General features: G+C 39.9%; 2 protein-coding genes across 2 annotated transcripts; one reads left to right on the top strand and one right to left on the bottom strand.

Moving 5' to 3' along the window:
- Positions 1-1,186: 1,186 nt before the first annotated feature.
- LOC130186528 (ubiquitin carboxyl-terminal hydrolase 36-like) lies at positions 1,187-3,396 on the top strand. The gene is made up of 3 exons (XM_056403713.1): positions 1,187-1,368; positions 1,611-1,682; positions 2,321-3,396. Exons 2-3 carry the CDS (start codon positions 1,623-1,625, stop codon positions 2,858-2,860), a joined length of 600 nt encoding a protein of 199 aa, XP_056259688.1. The 5' UTR covers positions 1,187-1,368; positions 1,611-1,622; the 3' UTR covers positions 2,861-3,396.
- An 8,392-nt stretch (positions 3,397-11,788) lies between these two features.
- On the bottom strand, positions 11,789-19,487 carry spp1 (secreted phosphoprotein 1). The gene is made up of 8 exons (XM_056403842.1): positions 19,364-19,487; positions 15,724-15,795; positions 15,513-15,557; positions 15,336-15,392; positions 14,763-14,822; positions 14,559-14,648; positions 13,659-13,991; positions 11,789-13,051 (listed from the first exon to the last, which is right to left on the bottom strand). Exons 2-8 carry the CDS (start codon positions 15,775-15,777, stop codon positions 12,629-12,631), a joined length of 1,062 nt encoding a protein of 353 aa, XP_056259817.1. The 5' UTR covers positions 15,778-15,795; positions 19,364-19,487; the 3' UTR covers positions 11,789-12,628.
- Between the last annotated feature and the right edge of the window lie 1,936 nt (positions 19,488-21,423).

Here is a 21,423-nt window from a genome sequence, read left to right as displayed (position 1 = left end):
GCCAAAAATCAGCCCAAGTGATTAGGATTCATCCTCAGGGAACCATGACTGTCTATAAAGTTTTGTGCCAGTCCATCTTATACATGGTAAAAACTTGCAGATGGAACTAGATGAAAAGTTGGATGATAAGCAAAGTGTTTTGTTATTATCATTATTGATATATAAATAAGGTCTTGACCTGACCTTGTAAAGTGCCTTGCTATAATGTAAGTTATGATTTGGCGCTAACTGAGTTGAATCTGGGCACCTCTTGGAGATCTGTGCTGAATCTCATGGCAGTCTGTCCAACAGTTGTCAAGACATAATGACATGGCTAAAAAACGTCCAGAGGCCAAGGTGAGCTGAGCCTGACGTGATTGTGTGGTTTTGGTGCCGAGAAGAGAGAGGAAGAGAAGGGGGGAGAAGTTTCAGAGTGATGAAGTAACACACTAGTGTCACAAGCACACACAAGCACACACACGCAGACACACGCAGACACACATGCAGACACACGCACATACACACGCAGACACACGCACACACACACGCAGACACACGGCTGTCCGATCAAAGTGTGGTTCCACTCTAACTCTACTGTAAGATTCCACTGACGGCGGCACACTCCTGTAGTCTGTCTGTATCTCTCCATCACGTCATTCAGGCTTTCATCACCAATTGTCATTTCTCAATATCAGATAATCCTGCAAAATCCCAGATAATACCTAAAACCCTCATTTGAAAATATTTCCTTTCTACAATGACTGCAGATGAGAACTATGTATGGTTAATGTTTGAGAAATGTCTATCCACCATGCCTTACACCACAGCCTCAGCCAAAGCACATTGAGCTGCATTATGAAAGGTGCTTTACAAATAAAGTTTGTTCAGTTTGCCACAGGTGTTCTCCAGTTCCAGTTCTAGAAACATTTCATTGATAATTAAACTAAACAGGATGCATCTAACCAGAAGCTGCCAAAGCAAAGTGTCTGATTAATTTTGTACATTACTGTGCAGTATCGAATTGGAGTGTACTTCTGGTTTTCTGCATCCCATGTATGAGTTTTAAAATATAACAGTACAATATATGCCAAATATGTGCCAAAGAAGAATAAAAACATAACTCAAGAAACAAAACAACAACAACTTTTGCCTCTGATTTAACACCTCCTCTGCTCCTCCCACTGCAGCCTCAGGCCATCCAGTGTTACTCAACCCTCACCTCCTCCATCACAGCCCTGCCCAGCCCAGCCTCCCGGCCCAAGCAGCATATATGAACCAGTCCTGGATCCTGCCCTGAGGTCAGACACAAGCAGTGATCACAGCTGCACACAATCCCATTGCTCTATCCCCGATTTTAAACAGTTACAAAGGAGGTCCTACAAAAAACTCGTAAGTCTGAACATTTATTTTTGTTCTAATTTATATCTTTAGATTTTTTCTAGATTTTTATGAGTTTATGTGAAACTGAATATGTGAATATTTATCTCTTTTTAAAACATGGTGGATTTTATATCAGTTACGTTATCTGCTGTAAAGTTGATTCAAATTTTGCAGCAGAAACCTGCCTCTGACAGTGTGTCTGGTTGTGTGTAAATGGCTTTGTTTTCATTTGTGCATTCCCGCCTTTGCAGACAGGAGGCGAGATGAAGCTTCTGACAGCCGCCCTCACCATCATTTGTCTTACAACAGCCTCAGCTAGGCCGGTAAGCCAACCTTAGCACTGCATGTTAAAACTTCCCTTCCTTACTTCCCCTTCCTCTATTGCCGGCTGTGTGTCAGTTCTCATGTTGTTGTAACATGCATTTCCACAATGTCAAATTTGATTTGTGCAGATAATGAAAATAGTAATTTCTGTTCCAATAGCAGTTAATCAGATGGATATGGACATTGTTAGCTGCTGTTTAGTCCCATCTGTGTTTTGAGCACTTCCTACGTCACACCACTGCTGAGAGTAATAGCTAATAGACTTCTCTAGTGTAATGCAGGATAAACACAGCACTGAGTGAGCAGCAGCCAGTGACTCAACAGATGTTGAAATAAAAATGAATGTCTGGTGGGAACCATTGCAAGCGTTAGCGACGTGAGCTTAACAAGCTTCTGAGTGAATTACAAACTTAACAGCATTATAGGTTTACCCAAATGTTGAATGATGCAGATGAACAGATATGATGATGCTGACAGTCCATAACCAAGGTCAGGTACATATGTTGAAAAAGGTGAGAAACGTATTGTGTAATACTGTTTGCAGGGTAGGGCCATGACGTGCTCCAGTCAGTGGCGCACCATGGTAATGGACATTATCTGAGAGTAGAGACTATTTTATTTTATATGTCCTCCACAGAACCGTTGGGGCATGCATCATCGTGATGCCAACATCGCTCTCAGTGGCATCAAACAGAAATGGCCGGATTTGAACAGGTTTCGGCAGTCCAGTGAATCCAGCTACTCTTCCTCTGACTCCTCTGACTCCTCAGAGTCATCTGAATCTAGTGAATCTTCAGAGAGTCGATCTTCTGAGGAATCATCAGAGGAAGTCACCGTTCAGACCACCCCACCTGCGACAACTGTTGCCATGACAACTGCTGCCGTGACCACCCCTGCCATTACAAATGTCACTATGGAAGAGAGGAATACGCTCACCCCTGAACCAGACCCGGTGGTCACAGACAAGCCGATTGTTACAGAGACCACGCCTGCCATTACAAATGTCACTATGGAAGGGAGGAATACGCTCACCCCTGAACCAGACCCGGTGGTCACAGACAAGCCGATTGTTACAGAGACCACGCCTATTACCGCGTCAACCAGCGATGTGCCTCACTGTGTTACCGAGGAGATTCTAACACCACCTCCTGTCACAGACAACCGAGGAGACAACTAACAAACTGCCATTCCTGTTAACCAACTGCAATTTTACATCTTACTGTAATTGTTAAATATCAGTGGGCTGAATAGGGCTTTATCATCTTGGGAAGCAAAGGTTAACATCTATGTAAAGATACTCAGTAAGGCTGGATTGAATCCAGGAAATAGGGTGGTAAACTTTTGTAAAAGATAATCTCATAGCTAAATCACAAGTTTTGACATCTGATTATTTTGGAAGTTTAAATTTCTTGAAATCTATTTTTGCTTAAATATAGTACATTACTAAATACTGTGTTTTACAATAAACATTGTTCAGTTTTTAAGAAAACATTATTGTAATTGAAATGCACATTCAGATTCATGATGAGATTATATTGATTGCTTTTTGTTGTTTGTTTTGTTGTTTTAACCATCAAATGGTGATGCTGCACTTAGATATGGAAGCAGTAACACAGATAAATTATTGGCTCAGTCATGTTTCCTGTAAATTTATCCCAGTGTGCCAAAACCGTTAATGTTAGCATTTAATAAAGTTTAAAGTATTGATTTTGATTGTTTTAGTATTTTGTAAAGATTTTCTTAAGTGCAGCACCTGTGGCACAGGTTTATCAAAACAAGTGAACATCTCAAATATCTTAATAACCAGAACGGGAGAAAAGCCTTTAGACTTTGAGGCTTAAAATCCTACAAAAATGTGCGGATTCATCACAGTTCACATTCTGCAGGCTGAATGTTTCACTGGCATTTTACAAGACAAAAGAGATGAAGTATCCAGAGTATCCCAGAGAAGTGTGTTTATAGACTGTGGAGGGTGTGTCCTGTTTATCGTGTCAGCTCTTGTCTATTGTGTGTACATGCTTCATTATTGCTGCAGTGGTTTTTTTATTTATGTGTTATGAATTTATGTTTTCGAAAATTGAATATGGCCTAGAGGGCTGGAGACAATATCTTAATGTTGTTTGTTGCTGTTTTAACTTGTGTTGCACTTCATTTGTTGAACAGGAATGTGCATGATTGTATCTGTTGTATGACAGTTGTGATTTTTGCAATAAAGAAAAATAAAGTAAAAAACTTACAATGGAATTGTGATGTTTGGAAAATAGTTTACTCCTATAAGTAGATCAGATTATTGATTAGAGTTTAAAGGTTTTACAAAAGGTAAATCATCAGAGAAATATCAAACAAATATAAATATAAATGTATGTGGTTTTTAAACTTGTGATGATAATGTCTGCATATGAGGTGACTCTACTGAGGGGTAGAGGATGTCCTCACAAAAGTTTTTCTGCTAACACGTTAGCAGTGGTGGAAAGTAAATTTACTTAATTACTTTACTTACATAAAGGTTCTTCTACTTTACTTGAGTATTTCCACTTTATGCTTATTTATACTTTTATTCCACTTGGGACAAATTTTCCAGTAAAATCCAAAGGATGTGAAGTTACAGCTCGCTTCCCAGTGCCTCGCCTTAATCGTTGTCTTAAACTCCCCTAGAACAACCCTAGCTAACATTAAGTTAGAAATGGAGTCTGCTAATGTCAACAAAAGACTGGCTACCAGCACTACAAAGACTCCAACACAAACACCACCTCAGCACAAAAAAAAAAAGATTTCATCCAGTATAGCCCATATGGCCAAACAGGCCCATGACCAACATTGGGGGAAAACTAAGATCAACATCAGCTGATTATGATATTAAGTTTTAGAAATCTTATTTAAAAAAACATAACATCAATCAAACTGTTTGCAAAGCCAGACCTATCTCCACCCTTCGCTTTAGTGCAGCACTGGATAGTCAAATATAGTCTCAAATATATAATAATTGTCAGATCCCAGTGAGCTGCGCTGCTGTGGACCATCAAAAAATCCATAAAGGTTTTACCATTCCTGTCAGTCTCCTTACCAGCCCTTTCTGTGTGCCTGTCATTCGGGGTGTACATGATGTGCATAAGTGTTCTTAAGATATTTCCCCTCTAAACAGGGTAAAATTTTCCAATATTTTACAACATAATTACTCCAATATTCCAACAAACAAACACTGATTTGTGTATTACAACATGTTTTTTCTTTCTTCAATCTTCTATCTTTCCTGTCTCATAAATCATTTCACAACCCCTTAGATTTATCTGGTGACCCTTAGGAGTGTCATAAGCACTATGTTTGGAACCACTGGATGAAACTAGTTAAAGTAGCACAAACTAACTCCTGCAAGGCCTGAGGAAGGTGAGGAGTCCAATCATGAAATGTGTGTGATCACAGTAGAACTTCTTCTGTGGATAAATACTGTTTGTAATTCAGACTTTTGACCTTTATTTCCTAAAGGTTATTTCTAACTTAAGTCTTTGAGTTTTCAAAGCAAGCAGGTCAAGTGGTATTTCAATGACTCAGCTCCATCTATTGGGCAAAGTCATTAATTACATTATATTGAAGCCACATTTGGGTTTAAGGTTGGGGAGAAAGGCAATGATGATGTTGTTGCAGATGAACAACATGCTCTGGAACCTTTGATTAATAAGTCAATCTGGTTGGCAGATTCATACATAACAATGTCAAGCAAGTTAATTTTTCATGTGCAGCCTGAACTTCCAAGAAACCAGGAAATAAAGTCACTTGCGATTTCCCTGCCTCTCTCCTTCTGTTCTCCTGGCATGTGAGTTGTTAAGTTAAGTTTCTGCCAATGGCCATTACTGTATTTTTCCAAACAGGCTCGTCTGGGGTTTTAACCTGGCACCTCTCGCACGCAAAGTGAGAATCATACCCCTAGACCACAGTCTACTCACATTTTTAAGAATTATATCTCACAAACCCTGTTTCTTTACAGTGCTTAGGTCCATTGGAATAAATAGTCATTATAGCATCAAGGGTGGCACAGCAACATATAGTAATAAAGTTGGTACTTGTACTTTACTTAAGAAATTGATTTTATAGAACAAACCCTTCACAAAATGGCTTCTTGTCTAATTTCAAATGTCTATGAGTTTTCACCAAAGGGACATTTCCTCCTCTATACTTCTAAACTTCTCAGATTGTTGCATTTAAGTAACAGTTTGAGCCCCAAAGAGATAAAACTCTCCAGCATTGAAACAAAAAATAAAGAATAGACAAGATGTACGGTGCTCCATGCCTCCAGTAGAGTTCAAGAGACTTTAGCATCAACTCCTAGTAATATTGAAACTGTTCTGGCCGATTGTGGGGTCCAAGACCGTACTAATATATAGTAGTTCATTTTGGTTTTTCCTTTAATTTGCCACCCCTCCCTAAGCTTGCAGTATCCAAAAAACACAAGCAATGCGCTCTTCTTGTAGGTCTGCTTTGGTGTATTTAAAGGAAATTTTTCTCACATGTTGCTAATGACCATTTCTGTATCAACCCAAGCAAGGGGCTCGTCAAGGACATTTCTTCTGATTTTGATATGTTGCTAATGACAATTCCTGCATTATTCCAAAAGGCTCGTCCAGGAGTTAAACCCTGGATCTTTCTCAACTGAAAATGAGAAATGAAGTTAAACTTGAGGCGGCATCGCACAACAGAGTAGTCACGTGGTGCGTCATTCTCTACAGGATGCACTGCAGGGAAAATAAACATTTAATCATGAAGGCTCATTATGTATTTGTAGCCAACTTAGTCATTTTGATAGTAGGCTAATATAGCTACTATAGATACATACAGCATGTGTTGCCTTCATTATAAGGCTTATATAAGGCTTTTAATTTTTTGCGGCTCCAGACATATTTGTTTTTTGTTTTTTTGGTCCAATATGGCTCCTCAACATTTTGGGTTGCCGACCCCTGTCCTAGACCAAAAAGCCACTGGGAATTGGGCAATTTAGGACAAGAAAGATCTCACAGATGCTGTTTATTTAAAGTGCTTATCTATATTGCCATTAATACTCATTTAAGCATTAAGTATGACATGGCAACGTAGTAATAAAGTTAGTACTTGTACTTTACTGAAGAAAAACCATTTTGTAGAACAAAATAGCAAAGTCTTGTTATGGTTTCTTGTCATGTTTTAGATCTCTATGAGTTGTTTGAAATTTCACTAAAGAGACATTTACCCTCTAAACTTCTCAGATTGTTGCATTTAGATAACCTTTTGAGCCCCAAAGAGATAAAATTCTCCAGCATTAGAATAAAAAATGAAGAAAAGACAGGAAGTACGGTGGTCCATTCCTCCAGTAGAGTTCCAGAGAGTTAATCATCACAAAGCTGTTTTAGCAGCACAATACCTTATAAAGGGAGTTTATGTTAGTTTTTCATTCAAAATTCTCATTTTTTGAAATTTTGTCTAGTGGATTTGTGATTAAGTTTCAGGCATTTTTCTTTCAATTTGTTAGAGCTTTCAGACGGCTTTCAACACAGTGTTCATCACATTTCACATGAGTCATAGGAGATTTCCAACAAAGTAAAATGAGTACTCATGAATCATTACTTCTGAATTATGGCTAATTGGCAGTCCTTAATGAGATTGATAAGCAGCCTCACAGTTCTGTTGTAAAACTCATTACACGTGATATCAGTTGGCTTAAATTAAAATAAACCATTTGCTGTTCTTCTGTTGGCCTACAGCTTTTATTATTAATAACTAACATTTTGATACAGGTATTGATTAATTTTGTATGACTCAATCTCTAACCTATACTTAGGACCTTACCTGTCCCTGGCTGTGAGCACCTGTCTGGCTGAACAGATGAGCTGGCTGCATGAGATTCTGTTCATACAGTGGCTCCTGGTGGATCATGGGAGCAACATGAACATTCAGTCCAAAGCTGTGTGGAGCTGCCACCTGGGGGATGCACCCGACATATGCTCTGTCCACTGGCAGAGGGAAACTCTTACTTTGCAATGAACAATACAGAATAATTAGTTTCACCTCAGCAATATTTAAATACAGCTTACATGTTAATGAATTAGTATTAATAATCCAGTAATGTAATATAAAACTTTAAAAGAAGCGAGACCTTTTTTGCAGAAATTTTGCAGATAAAACTTGTAAAACATACTTGTAATATTTTTACATTGTGGCTTTTCTATTTCTACTTAAGTAAAGGATCTGATGCTTCTTCATGTGTTCATTAGTGTAACTGTATTAACCATCAGCCAATATCCCAATAAACAGAGTTTCTTCACTTTCCTCAACAATTCTTTAATTTGGTGAATACTGTTATGCTGACAACTAACAGTTCATAGAGGTGTGTGTTTAGAGAGTCTAGTGTATCTATGTTCTGACCACTTAAAACAACTAAAAACGTAAAAACTAAAAACTAAAACTCGTGTCTCTGCATTTGAAAACAACACATTCAGACACAGGTAAATCCTCTCATTTCAGTACTTATCTGCTGTGTTCATTGACAGTTCGGTTATCTGACAATTGGCTTTTCTTGTCTGAAATGTGGACTTTAACAGTTTCCGGTTGTCTCTGTGGCTGTTAGTTGTCGACTCTGTGTTTTCTACAGTTGAAAAGAACCAGCAGAATCTCTCATTGTGTGTCATGTTCCATAGAATGTCACTGTCACAGATTGATTTAAATATTCTATTTAAATATTCTATTCCCTGTGTCGATCATTCAGGATCATTTTACAGCCTCATCCACAACTAATACAGTTTACTGACAACCATTACAAACATTATCTTCTCTGCCCATTCAAATACTCCTTATTTCACTCAGCCCATACAAATGAATATATTGAATTTCCATATGTGTAAAATATGTCATAAAAAATAAAAACATAAATGTAAAAAGTATATATATAAAACCTATTCAAAATTGGAAAAATTTCATATATTGACATATATGTCTAGTTTTCCTTTCATTTTGATTATAACTGATGTAGTTTCACTATAAATTCCAACAACTGTGTGAATCTACAGAGGCATGGTCCTATATCTGCCAGGAGGGGGAACTCTACACATCTGGTAACTTGTTCTTACTCACAGCTGATCCCACAGCCTGTCCACATAGAAAACAAATCTACCAGAGCTCACAGCACAATCAATTTGGGAGTTATTTTGAGATGAGTTATTTCTTTCCCCGCTACACCAGATCTTATGGTTTCCCCCTTTAAGAGAATACACACTGTGGGCAAGAATGTCCACATAGTTTTCTGTATTTTAGTTCTGAGCAACAATAACAGAATAGCAGCACGTGCAAAGATGTCACTGTGTAAATTGGTACCATGATGTCCTGATATAAAATACTGCTTTATCCCTTGGATCTTAATATGTAATGATATACTGTATGTATGCTGTGGTGTGCGATATAAGAAAGAGAAATATCACCCTTACAAGCAAATTGAGAAAGTTCAATTCAATTTTATTTTTATAGCACAAAATCACAACATACATTATCTCAAGCCACTCTACAGGGTAAGGTCAAGACCTTTCAGTAATATAGAGGGAAACCCAGCAGTTCCCACAATGAGCAGCAGTTGCTGACAGTGGAGATCAAAAACTCCCTCTTAACAGGAAGAAACCTCCAACACAACCAGACTCAGGGTGGACGGCCGTCTGCCTGCACTGGTTGGGCTGCGAGGAGAAAGGGGGGTGCGGTGGCAGTGGGTGGTGGAACAAGGACCACAAACAGCTGCATATACTGTTGATAAGTGACCCAAATTCTACAAAAATTCTACAAAAAATGGGTCATAATAAAAAGTATATTACTCTCTCTGATCAGGAAACATGGGCAGACCCTCGGTGATGTTCAGTCAGTGACAACAGCTCAGTCTCAGTAACCAGATCACTTTAAATTAAAGACTGTTGATGCCATCCCCTGCAGGATTATGACAACGTTCAACAACCAGAAACCAGCTCAGAAGCACTAGTTCTAAAAGTCTTTAAGGGGCTCCTGGTACAAAGCTGTTTACAAATCTTTAGCCAGCAATAGTACTGTAGTCCAATCTAAGATCCAAGAGTACAGTCTCAGTCCGACACTGAAAAAAGCTTTCACCTCCTCCCGCCTTCTCACCTTTTATATCTTACCCAACAAACTACCAGCCATAAAAGAAAAATAATTACAACCTTAAATAGTTTTACAAACACGCCTCGAATACTATGTGGCTTGGTTTAAGAAGTGCAGATGATAATCTACATTGCTGTGCAAAGCCAAACTCTAGCGGCTTTTCGCACATTTATGTTGCAATTGCTCTTTTCTCTTCACAGTATCTGTCTTTATTTCTCATGGGGGGATAACAAATCAAGGCATGCTCTGTCTGCACGACTGAACATAAATCACTTACATTACTGCGATGTTGATAGAGGCGGGGGGGGGGGGGGGCACAGAGGAGAGAGCGGGAACAAAAACAACAAGAAATACACAGCACACAAAATACACACTTTTACCTGTCTCATTTTTCCACCTGAGGGGCTTCAGATCTGCAGTTTGGAAGCACTAAAGATATGAAACCTTTAATTAGTCTGAAATCCCTCTGTGGAAGGGAGGGAGGACAGAACAGATGAGGAGATAAGTCTTGACAAAAACCATGTGCTTCATATTCCTGGTTGTCTTAATACTAACCCTCTTAATCACACACATCACTCGGCAGTAAAACCAAGCAGCCCCGGGGCTTTAAGAATTAAGCCAACACTGCAGTTCCTCTAATGACCACTAGAGTCTCGCTCCAACAGTGATTCAATCCTCATAGACTCCCATGTTAAAATGTTCAACTTTACAGCAGAAATAAACAAGTTTACAGCCTTTTACAAAGATAGTTTTATATAAGTCACAGTTTAAATTTTATTTAGGCTTAAAGTTCAGCAGAATTGAGGATGTGGCCACTTTGAGTGACAGTCCCTCGGCTGTCTGCTGGTCATCACTTCAATTAATCTGAATGTAACCTCTTGGCCATGGTTGTGGTGTTGGTGCCTTTTGGAGGATTTTTCATGTAAAAATTGGACCAACAATATCTTCTTGTTTTGCAGTTACACAACAAACAAAACCTGAGGAGGTCTGTGCTCCTGTTTTTGAGGTGACTGAAATTAGCAGCATCATAAATAACATGGTACTGGTATCATTTTATTATGTTAGCACTAATTAGCAGGTATCGGTGCACTCACCATACAAGGCTTGTTAGCTTGCTGGTTAACTTGGACAGCAAATTAATTAGCCATTTGCTAGCCTATTAATTAGAATTTGCTTGTCACAATCTTTAAACTGACATTTACTGAAGTCTCAGATCCGCACACGTTCCCATTGGGAATCAAACTTTGCCAAGATGGCGACGGTGGAGCAGCCCACTGTGAGCTTCAAACCGGCTCTTCAGAAACCTATGGGTGACGAGGCTACTTTCATCTTTATTTACAGTCTATAGTAAAAACATTTAGTGTGGTTACTGTAAATGTTTTGCAAAATAGGCTGTCCAGCTGAAATAAGCCAATGGAAGGCAAAACATTCAGCTGTGTGAGGTATGTGGTCATTTAGACACAACACATATGAATCACAATTGCATTTAGTATAACCAATCTGTTATATGTATCAAATTAACAATTTTGCCACCAAATGCTGCACATGCATGTTGTACAGGTGTGAGATTTGAAGATATCAATCTGTTTGTGTGTTAAGTACATAGGAGGTGAAAGAATAAAGGCTGAAGCAGGGAGAAATAGCAAGCTAGCATGTTCCAAAACAAAAAATTTGGTTTTGTTACAACAGGAGTCTTATCGTTGCAGATGTGTTACCAGTCAACCAGTAGAGATGCTGCACAGGGGGCATATAGCAGAATGATAAACTGTTCTTTGTCAAGAAAAAAGTTAGGCTACATCACCACACTTAAAACCACAAACTAAGTGACACTGATTTTCTCATCTTATTTTGGAGAATGTATGTATTTCCATTAAAATAATATGACTGTGTCTCTACTTTACTCCAGTTCACTGATCTATCACTGCTTCACGGCTCTCTTGTTTTGCTCATTCCTCTACATCTAAAACAAGCAGACACAAACCTGATCTCTTTTTATGAAAAAGAACTTTATTCATATTTTAGAAATGGCACAATATGATACATTACAGTAAACAACATGAGACAAACAACATGTAGTGTAGGTAGGAGCTGTGCAAATGAACTGGGCTGTGTTGATTGTATCTGTGTTCTGCATCTATACCTGATTGAACCCAGTACCGGATGGTGAGTTCCTCTATCTACACCAGCAGATGTGATACGAGCGAGCAACAAAGCTTAGCCACACAGGCAGCACATGTATGACTTCAAGTCAACTTTAGATTTTATTATGCTTGAAATGATTACAAATATTTAAATAAACTGTACTTTCTCTCGTTTCATAAGCAAAAAACAACATAGGTGTGCATATTGCAGTTATTAATTCATGATTAAATGCAGGGTTGTGCTGGTGTAGATATCAGGACCCAACTTTGTTTCTTTGTTCTTTTCCAGTTTTGACCTTTCACCCTGCAGTAACAGCAGGGAGAGGGGGTGGGACAAAGGTCACGAGGTCAGTCAACCTCCTGTTGCAGGTAGCAGTCGTCAGCTTCAACATCCTTTAAAGTTGCGTCAACCACTTTTCCCCTGCGGGGTCAAACATCGGGTTTATCAATGTGACTAGACCACAGGTTGTAAAGACTTAGTTTATTTAAATATAACTGCTCAGAAAAATAATTTCTGCTTCACAAATGGTGCAAAAGAAATATTGGCTGAACACATTAAAATCGATAATAATTAAGCCTCGTCTGTCCCTGTTTGACCCCGCAGTGGAAAGTAGCTTGGGAGGGGGCTTTTTGCACCTGGATGCAGCATGCGCTCTTAACGTGAATGTGACATGGATGGGTGGGGCTTATTTGGCAGTAATGACCACCGGCATGTCAGTGGTGGTGTCAGGTCCCGCCCCCTGCTCATCTGAATCACTCTCTTTGCTGTCACTCTCATCTGAGTCACTGTCGGCGGCTCCAGGCGTGGCCGTGGCCTCCTCGCTGCTCTGACTCTCCTCGTCCTCAGACTCCTGGCTGGTGCTGGCGCTGTCGCTCGCAGTGCTGGCGCTGTCGTCTTCCTCCTCTTCCTGTGGGGCACTGGAGCTTTCGCTCTCGCTGGTGGTGGCGTCACTGGCACTGGCTTCGCTGGTGCTAGCGGTCGCCTCCTCTGGAAGAGATGCCTGGCGGGGGCTGAGGGCCTGGTCCTGAGAGGTGGCATCCAGACCCTGGCTCTCCACCTCGGGGGTGCTGGTGTCCTCCTCCAGGATGTCTGAGTGGACCTGAAGGGCCTGGAGGTGAAGCAGAGGAGGGATGAGAGGATGCTGTTACATTCATCCGTACAATAGATATATAACCTTGTCAATAGAAAACATTAGTGGAAGAAATTTGTCCGTAGTTGTTTAATATATCTTGTGTATCTCTATTGAAGTTTTTGTAAAATGCAGTGAGAAAAAAAGGACAGTTAAGCAAAAAAATACAGTTGCAGTTGAAACTGTTGAATCTTTGGAGGTTTTGAAAATTGCATGGTAGAAACGTCAGTTAAAGTTGTTAAAGTTAAAGTTTAAGACAAAATCCCATGAGGTATTTGGAATTTTATTAAATTTTAGCTACATTTTCAAACACCAGGTCTGGGCCGCCATGTTGTAAATAGTATCCAAGAGTGTTTACAGAGGGATAATGTTAGTTTAGTATGAGGTAGGAGGTGGCCAGATCTCAACACCCTACTGCACTTCAGGAGTAAAATATATATATCAATACAGACATTGGCAACTCCAGGTACACAAAAAAGAAAGACACAGGCTGTGAATTCCGTGTTCTGAGGGCTGTAGCCTAATGCCACATTAGATTTCATTCGGACTCTACTGTCATTCTCAGAAAGCTCTAACTAACCGGTACCTTGTACACCTTCAGTGACTTCTCCACCTCGTTGCCATCGGTCATGTCGTAGGCCATCTTCTTTCCTGTACCGACAAACTCGTAGGACTTGTAGGGAGCAGGAACCTTGTGGTAGGATTTGTCCTCCACGTAGATGATGGATTTGTAGTCACCGGGGTAGCCTCCGTAGTTGTCGCCACGGGCAGTGTCGGTGACGATGGTTGGCTCGATGGGAGACACGGTGGTTTCAATCACGGGCTCCTCTGTGATGATCACAGGGCTGGGAGTCGTGGGAGCAGGGGTGGAGGACTCGCCTGACTCTGAGCTGTCGCTGGAATCATCCTCATCAGTGTCCTGGAGTCACAGAGGTGAGAGGAGAGTAAAAATGGGATTGGGTGTTTGGAGCCTTCCTGCAGGTAGCAGGATATTAGAAGACCAGAACATTAGAAGGTTCTGAATTTGTGCCAGTACAGTTTGGTAAAGCTGGCAATGAACATGGAAAATAGCTCTGGTTTAACAACTTGGGACCAACTAAGGTTATAAAATGACACAAAACAAAAACCACCACAGACCAGAAACCTCTAACATCTGTCGGGGGCCACATCTGGTCCCAGAAAAAGTGAGCAGGCCATATACATACAAACCATTATACAGACATGTAAATGAAGTGCTTCCACTCATACACATGCAACCCACATTCAGGCAAGGAAAGCAGTGCCGCTCACGACTAAAAATCATCAACAAAGAAGCAGAAAAATCGAATCTAAAGAGCTTTGTTTGTATCAGAAATTAGATGATCATCCTACAATATTATTTCATAATTATGTTACATTAGAATGTAACTATCTTTGCATTGAGTTTCAGCATCCACCCCTGTGCTGTAAATGTAGCCCAACTTGTTACTGGTAAGTTTTTACTCACAGCTTCCTCTGCTTCATCATCATCGTCATCGCTGTCGTCACTGTTGACAGAGGCTGTATCTGAAGAGGAGGTTGTGTCCGCGGCAGCCAGCTGCCAAAAACAATTAATACACAGGGTCAGGAACTTCACCAGAAGTGTAGTCAACATAAACAGTTCTAGTTCTTATTGATTTGATTTTAATCGTTGATTGGGCGTCTTTCTCACCTCGTCCTCGTCTGAACTCTCTTTGCTCTCGTCTGAGCCGGCAGCTGCTGCCACGACGTTCTGCAACGTCAGAGAAATGCAATGAAAGAGTTAGCGTGCTTCCTCGACGGCCTGCCCTTTCATTTCCAGGATTTCAAAAAGTGGATGAGGGGCATCAGATGTTAGCCTTCCCCCACACCACAGGTCTTTGGTCTCTGAACTCTAATCGACTAAGGTGATGAGGGAGTCCACAGAGGAGTGACATACTGACAGGGAATCATGGATTAACCCACCTTGGGTCCCAGGTGCTAATGTAGGCTGTTAAAAATGTAAAGTCCAGTCTGAGATAACGCTTAGGTGTTTTAGTTGTGCATATTCTTCATTTAGGATAAATACAGAATTGGTAATGCAGCCTTGAGTGAATGGATTGCAAAAGGAAGTGGCTGACCAGAGACATTTGAAAAAGACAGCGAGGAGGAAATAAGAGAAAAGACAGAAGAAGAAATGAAAGAGAAGAGAAAAGCAGAGAGAAAGAACAGATTGAACCAGAGAAAATGAGGTGAAAAAAAGAATGAAAGTGAAGAAAGATTTTACCTGAGCAGGTGCTGCATCAGCCTGTGTCTCGACGGCTGGAGCTGCTGGTTGTCTCACCTGTGGACAACATCAGTCAGCAAGGATGTCTCTCTCTCACTGTCTCTCTCTCTCTCTCTCTCTCTCTCTCTCTCTCTCTCTCCCTCTCCCCGCCCTCCCCTCCTCTCTCCAGATACTCACCACTTCTTCAGAGCTGTCTGAACTGCTGTCAGACACTTTTCTTGCCTAAAAAGCAAACAAAGATAAAGAACAAAATGGAAACTAGGTAATTCAAGTAAATAAACCAAACATGAGGGTCAAAACCAATTCAAAATAATGTCATAAATGTATGTTATTAAAAAGAAAAGATGCTGTTCAGCAAAAGTTTTCTCTGTCAGAGAAAATGACTCACCGGCCGGCAGAGGACTGTGGCGAAGAGCAGAATGAAAACAACGGCCACTTTCATCGTGTCACAGTTTGGTTTCTGGACGGGAAGGAGAAAGGAAAGAATAAAACATCTCAGTATAAAACAATAAAACAATAACAAATTATCATGATATACCGCAATCGTCCAGGACCAAAATACTCGTGCGGAGGCCATAACTTCACAGGAAAACACAATGACATGTCAAACTGAAAATGAGCTGTGAGTAAATCCTCTCGCCCAGATTCCTCCCTAAAAATGGAGGCCGCGTTGTTACATGACTAGTAGTGGCACTTCCTGAGGCCTTGGTATGTCACAGGAAGTCATTAAGTCCTTAATTACAGCGTTAAACGAGGAGCAATGCGTCCTTGAAAACTCAGTTTCAATACAGTGAAACATTTTCTCTGTGATCAGTGCAAGAAAATCACATCATCCTGCAGCGTGGTTTGTTTAACTATGAGACATGGCGGATGTTTCTGGCGGATTCTGGTCCAACAGATGTAAGAAAATGACAGGTATGATTTAGAAAGATGAAATTAGTCTGCGGGTGTTTGGCCTAAAAGATTTGAGGGAGAAAAGCATCATCATTTATAGTTGCTACAGTTTGAGTCTAGTTTGCACTTCCATCAATCATTCTACAAAACTATACAGTGACAATCCAGGTTTAAAATGTAAAAGCTTGGGACATACTTATCCTTAAATGAGAAATTCAATTGAACTCAATGCCTCGTTTCCGGAATTTTATACAAAGTAAATTACAACAACAGAGACTAGCATAAAGAAAATGGCACATAATGGATAAATCTGGTGATATATGTAATTTTCTATTTGTCAGAAAAATCCAATGAAAAGACTAAAAGCCAACAAAATCTGTCTGTCAAGGGTTCAGTAATTTCCTAAAAATTAATACAACTCAGAAAGGAGTAAATTGTGTATTTGTTGGGGACTATTTTCAATAGCGGATTAATACACATTTCATGTTCATGGTGCTGATCGTACTTTTCTTGCTGGTGTCAGTTTTTTCATTGGATTTATTGACAAACAATAACAGTAACTTTAAAGTAAGGAGTAAATTTTTACCTCAACCTAAATGAAATATCAGAAAATATCAGTATTATAAATCAGTCGGTTCACTGCAGATATTAAACCTTGTTAACTGCAGCTTTAAAGAACATCATTTTTTCTCCTTCCCTTACTCTGGCTCTGCTTTTGGTGTATGCTGTGGGAGGAGCAGTCTGAGTGTCTGCTTCTATCTTTAATGATGGACTCTTCCTATACTGTGTAATTCACAGGTTATAACTGGAAAGCCACAGTACAGCAGAAACATGACAGACGCCCTCTTGACTGTATGTGTGCGTGTATTTCTGTACATCTATCTTTGTGAGTTTGGGTTTTATACCATGAGCGTGAGGAGGTTTGTGCAAAGTGTCCGGCCCTCAGTATGGCTGCCTAAAGATTATGATTTGGTTTAAGAGTTAAGAATAGAGGGTTTAGGCTAGGGAATGTAGGCTAGGTCCTCACAAGCATAGTAGCCGGAACTGTCACAGTGTACGCGTGTGTGTTCTTGTATGTCTATCTTTTTGAGGACCAAGTTTCCAGAGTAAGAAAATAGGCTGATCCTCTGGTCTTCTAAGGAACAGTTTGATGGGAAATACGCTTTTTTTGCTTTGTTGTTTGATTTATATGAGAAAATTGATACCACTCATATTTGTAGGCTAAAAATGAAGCTAATCCTAAAAGGTGATTAGCTTAGCTTGAAGACTAGAAGCAGCGGAAAACAGTTAGACTGGTTTTGTTCAAAGTCAATAAAATCTATTGTCATCATCAGACTTTCCTGTAATCTTTGCATGTTTATTCAAATTAAACCTGAGAAGGGAACAACAACTGCTAGCACCTCATAGACACAAGCAACCTGGGAAGAAACTCAGATACTTTATTCTCTGTTCTCAGTTTGTGCTCAGGAGATTTAGCGTGCCGAAAGTGAGTACGAGTACTTCTAATCGTTACAAGCAAGAGATCTCAAATGTCTCTCTCTCTCTCCCTCTCTCTCTCTCCCTCCCACGCTCGCTATTCTTTGCAGACTGAACAGCTTTCAAATATATTCAATAATAATTTTTTTGTCATTTATTCCCGTCCATATCCGAATAGAGAATCAGTCACAGGAAGGAGGTGAGAACAAAACATTTGTCTTCATCTGTCAACTCTAAAACTCTGATGGAGTTAGTTTTTTCTTTAGAAAACTAAACGCCTACAAGAAGAACCTGAACCTCTTTAAAAACTCTTCCGTTATAAACCACTGTTGATTGAGCTGGTAGTTAATCAGTGTGTGTCTGTGTGTTTATTCAGTGTGGTCAGTCAGGGCTGGTCCTGGTCATGTGTGAGGCTAGTTTTCTGCTGCCCACAGCTTCCTCTTCCTGCCCTGCTGTCACTGTGACACTAATCAGCCAATCGAACACAACCGCCCTGGTTTCACCTCCGACCAATCACAGACGGACTTCCACGAACAGTAAAATCTTAAAAAAGAACTCATAATTAACTGCAATAAACTGCAGAATTTTTATAGCGGATAACCAAACCCTTCTGTGGGTTTAATGTGAGTTTGCTTGACAATGACTTTTAATTTCATGTAATATGGTTCCATTTGTATTGTATCCTCCAAAGAAATGACCCTTTACATGAAGTATACTGTAAAATTATGTAATTCTTGTCATTGAGCCCTAAATCTGCTTTTGCTTTGAACCTGTTTCCAGTTTTGATCAACTTGTTATAAGTATCTGGTAACCACCCTATATAAAGCAGATTACAGTGCTAGAATGACATCTACTGTTTAAAGGCGTTTAAAACAAACTGATTTATACTGGATTTGATTTTTTTTTTAACTTGTTTTTAGGAAAGTAAAACATTTTGGACACACCAACTAAAGTGTTTTTTAAGAAAGGTTAAAAAGACAAAAAGAAAATTAATATTTTTGTTAAGAGATGTTCTTGCAGTGTAGCTCTGGATTACATTTGTAAAACTTACTTTTTGATTACCTACATTCACAATGTTACTATAAGAAATCCATAAAGAACATACTTTATATGGCCAAAAGTATAAGATAGCTGGCATATTCACCATGTAAACTAGTTGGATGTGTGATTATAGAACCACGGGCACAGCCTCCACCCTTCTGGGAAGACTTCCCACAAGATGTTGGAACCAGGCTGCAGGGATTTGTTCTCATTCAGCCACAAGAGCATGAGTGAGGTCCAACACTGATGTTGGGTAAAAAGGCCTGACTCACAGTCAGTGGTCCGGTTCATCCCTAAGGTGTTGAGCTCAGAGCTCCACACTGTCAAGTTGTCTAAAATATGACTGTATGCTGTACCATTGAGATTTCCCTTCACTGGAACCAAGGGCCCCAAACAATGAAAAACAGCCCCGGACCGTTTTTCATATGCTTTAAAGAACCTGCATTTCAAATTTATGAACACTCTACTCTTCAAGCTAAAACAGCGTATTTCCTTAACTTTTACAAATATTAACCTGAACGCCCATCACTCATCCTGACACTGGTGCTGCAGAAAGACTCCAACCTAACACAGTAGAGAGTAAATATAACATTCAGTTTGATAAACATCATTCTGACCTTGTTTTGCAGTTGGAGGAAGCTTCGGGAGTTCAGTGGCTGCAGAAACAGATAGAGGTGGTTTGTCTTTAGTTTATCTCCTGGGTTTCCCTGGATGTTGTGTGCTGCTCTGCGATGGTGTTGCTGAAGCCAAGGCAAGGATTATAAACCCTCCAGCTTCTGGCAGCAGCCAATCAGCACAGAGCTTCTGATGTCATGAGGTTAACCGCTGGTCCACCTCTCCTCTCTCTCTCCCACTCTTCCTGTGGTTGGTGCTGTGGTGGTGTGGGGGCAAAGACACACACGCGGGCTGACACACACACGGGCACACACACACACACACACACACGGATGCACACACACACAATGCAAGGACAGATACATTGGGAAAGACATGCAGACACTTACAGCCCAGACAGAGGCATGCTAATGTACTTTTTCTCTTTCACACACACACACACACACACACACACACACACACACACACACACACACACACTCATTCTTGCTATGTATGAAGTTAATTTAAGGACATGTAGTGACAGGCTCTGGGAAAAACAGCAGCATATAGTGACGGGTGGTATGGCAGTGATTCAGCTTCCTCACAGACAGAGGAAAATCATCTGACTGAGGTCTCTCCGGATAATTGAGAATTTGTCTGCGACACCAGACTGATTTGTCTTAAACTGTTGAACAAGGGGAGGGAAGATTTTTTTTTCTGTGTGTATGTATAACTTTATATGTTAGAACCACACCAAATAAAAAAGAGAATATAGCAGAGCCACGGAAATAAAAGAAAAACGTATCTAAGATTATGTAATCAAAAAGTTTACATGCAATTAAGCACAGTAATAAAACTATACATATAGAAACAAATAGGATGATTATATAACTATGCTTACAAGCATCAATTGTCACTGTCTGTGAGCACCAGGCTAAAATCAATAGGGGAGAGGTCAAAGGTCATCGACCAGGAGTCAGATGGTGGCTGAAGAAAGATCAAGTAGGACATCCAAGACCAAAGACCATCTTTGAACAGACAGTGGGCACCATTTCCCCCTTCATATATGATCTTTAGGTCATGTGATGACACCTGGGCCGAATGAGCATATCACATCCACTGATGAAGACCATGAGATGTAGTTGAAAGCTCAACAAAAAGTGAGTAAGTAGACCTAGGTAAGTGGGGGGAGGGGGTGTACATCTTCATGCATCTTTCAGAATCATAGTGGATCATTACGATAGGGAGTCTCATTAGTGTTACAGGTGCCTGGTCAGAAACCAGGATGTGTATTGGACAAATTTAAATTTTGATCTGATGATGGCACTGGGTGAAAAGCCAGGGGGATCACCAAAGTCATTAGAGTTCATTGTCCAGTGACAACGACCATCTGCGCCAATTTACAATCCTTGGAAAGGTATTCAGACATTTCCCTCAAAACTGAACATGTCCACCTCATTGCGGCGCTAAATTGAAAGTCAGGTAATCATCAAAGTCATGTGGATTCATCCTCTGGAGACCATGTATATCTGGTGCCACATTCAGGCCATTATAGTTGAAATTTGCCAAAAGCCCCAGGTTTTCTCCATATCATTAGAGTCTACATAATTTGATTAATCACATACAGTATATGACTAATTTGTTCAGAAATTTACACCATGAAGAACAATATCTACTTGCAGAGGTGCCTTGTGTCAAGACTTTAATTGTTTTAGTCAACACAATGTGTTGTGTTTCATTTAAATTGCTTCTATTTTATTCCATGTGTCAAGTTTATTATTCCATCACAGAAGTTATGTAAGACTGAAACCAACAACAACATTCAGTTCAAATATCATAATGAGTTACAACATAATTATATCTATAATTTTCTTTAATAATCAATTGTTCAGTGTATAAAATAAGGCAACATATTAACATATTCAAATTGCTTTTATGTATGAACAAAAAAGATCAAAATCCCAAAGGTGTTGGAGCACTATCATAGAAAACAGCAAAACTGGCAAATATTCACATTTGGGTAGGTGGTACGTCATTGCTTTAAAAAATGAGAAACGATAAATCATTTATCAAAGTTGCT

Source organism: Seriola aureovittata, chromosome 18 (genome assembly GCF_021018895.1).
Source record: "Seriola aureovittata isolate HTS-2021-v1 ecotype China chromosome 18, ASM2101889v1, whole genome shotgun sequence".
NCBI lineage: Eukaryota > Metazoa > Chordata > Actinopteri > Carangiformes > Carangidae > Seriola > Seriola aureovittata.
Note: the sequence above shows the minus strand (reverse complement) of the source record. Positions and strands in the feature narration are given on the sequence as shown.

Bases quoted from the DNA above. Each gene is read 5' to 3' on its own strand.
- spp1 (XM_056403842.1), bottom strand. From the start codon at position 15,777: ATGAAAGTGGCCGTTGTTTTCATTCTGCTCTTCGCCACAGTCCTCTGC. The intron at 15,558-15,723 runs GTGAGTCATTTT...TTTGCTTTTTAG, and splicing joins CCACAGTCCTCTGCCGGCCG to GCAAGAAAAGTGTCTGACAG. The intron at 14,823-15,335 runs GTAAAATCTTTC...CTGACGTTGCAG, and splicing joins CTGATGCAGCACCTGCTCAG to AACGTCGTGGCAGCAGCTGC.
- LOC130186528 (XM_056403713.1), top strand. From the start codon at position 1,623: ATGAAGCTTCTGACAGCCGCCCTCACCATCATTTGTCTTACAACAGCC. The intron at 1,683-2,320 runs GTAAGCCAACCT...TGTCCTCCACAG, and splicing joins CAACAGCCTCAGCTAGGCCG to AACCGTTGGGGCATGCATCA.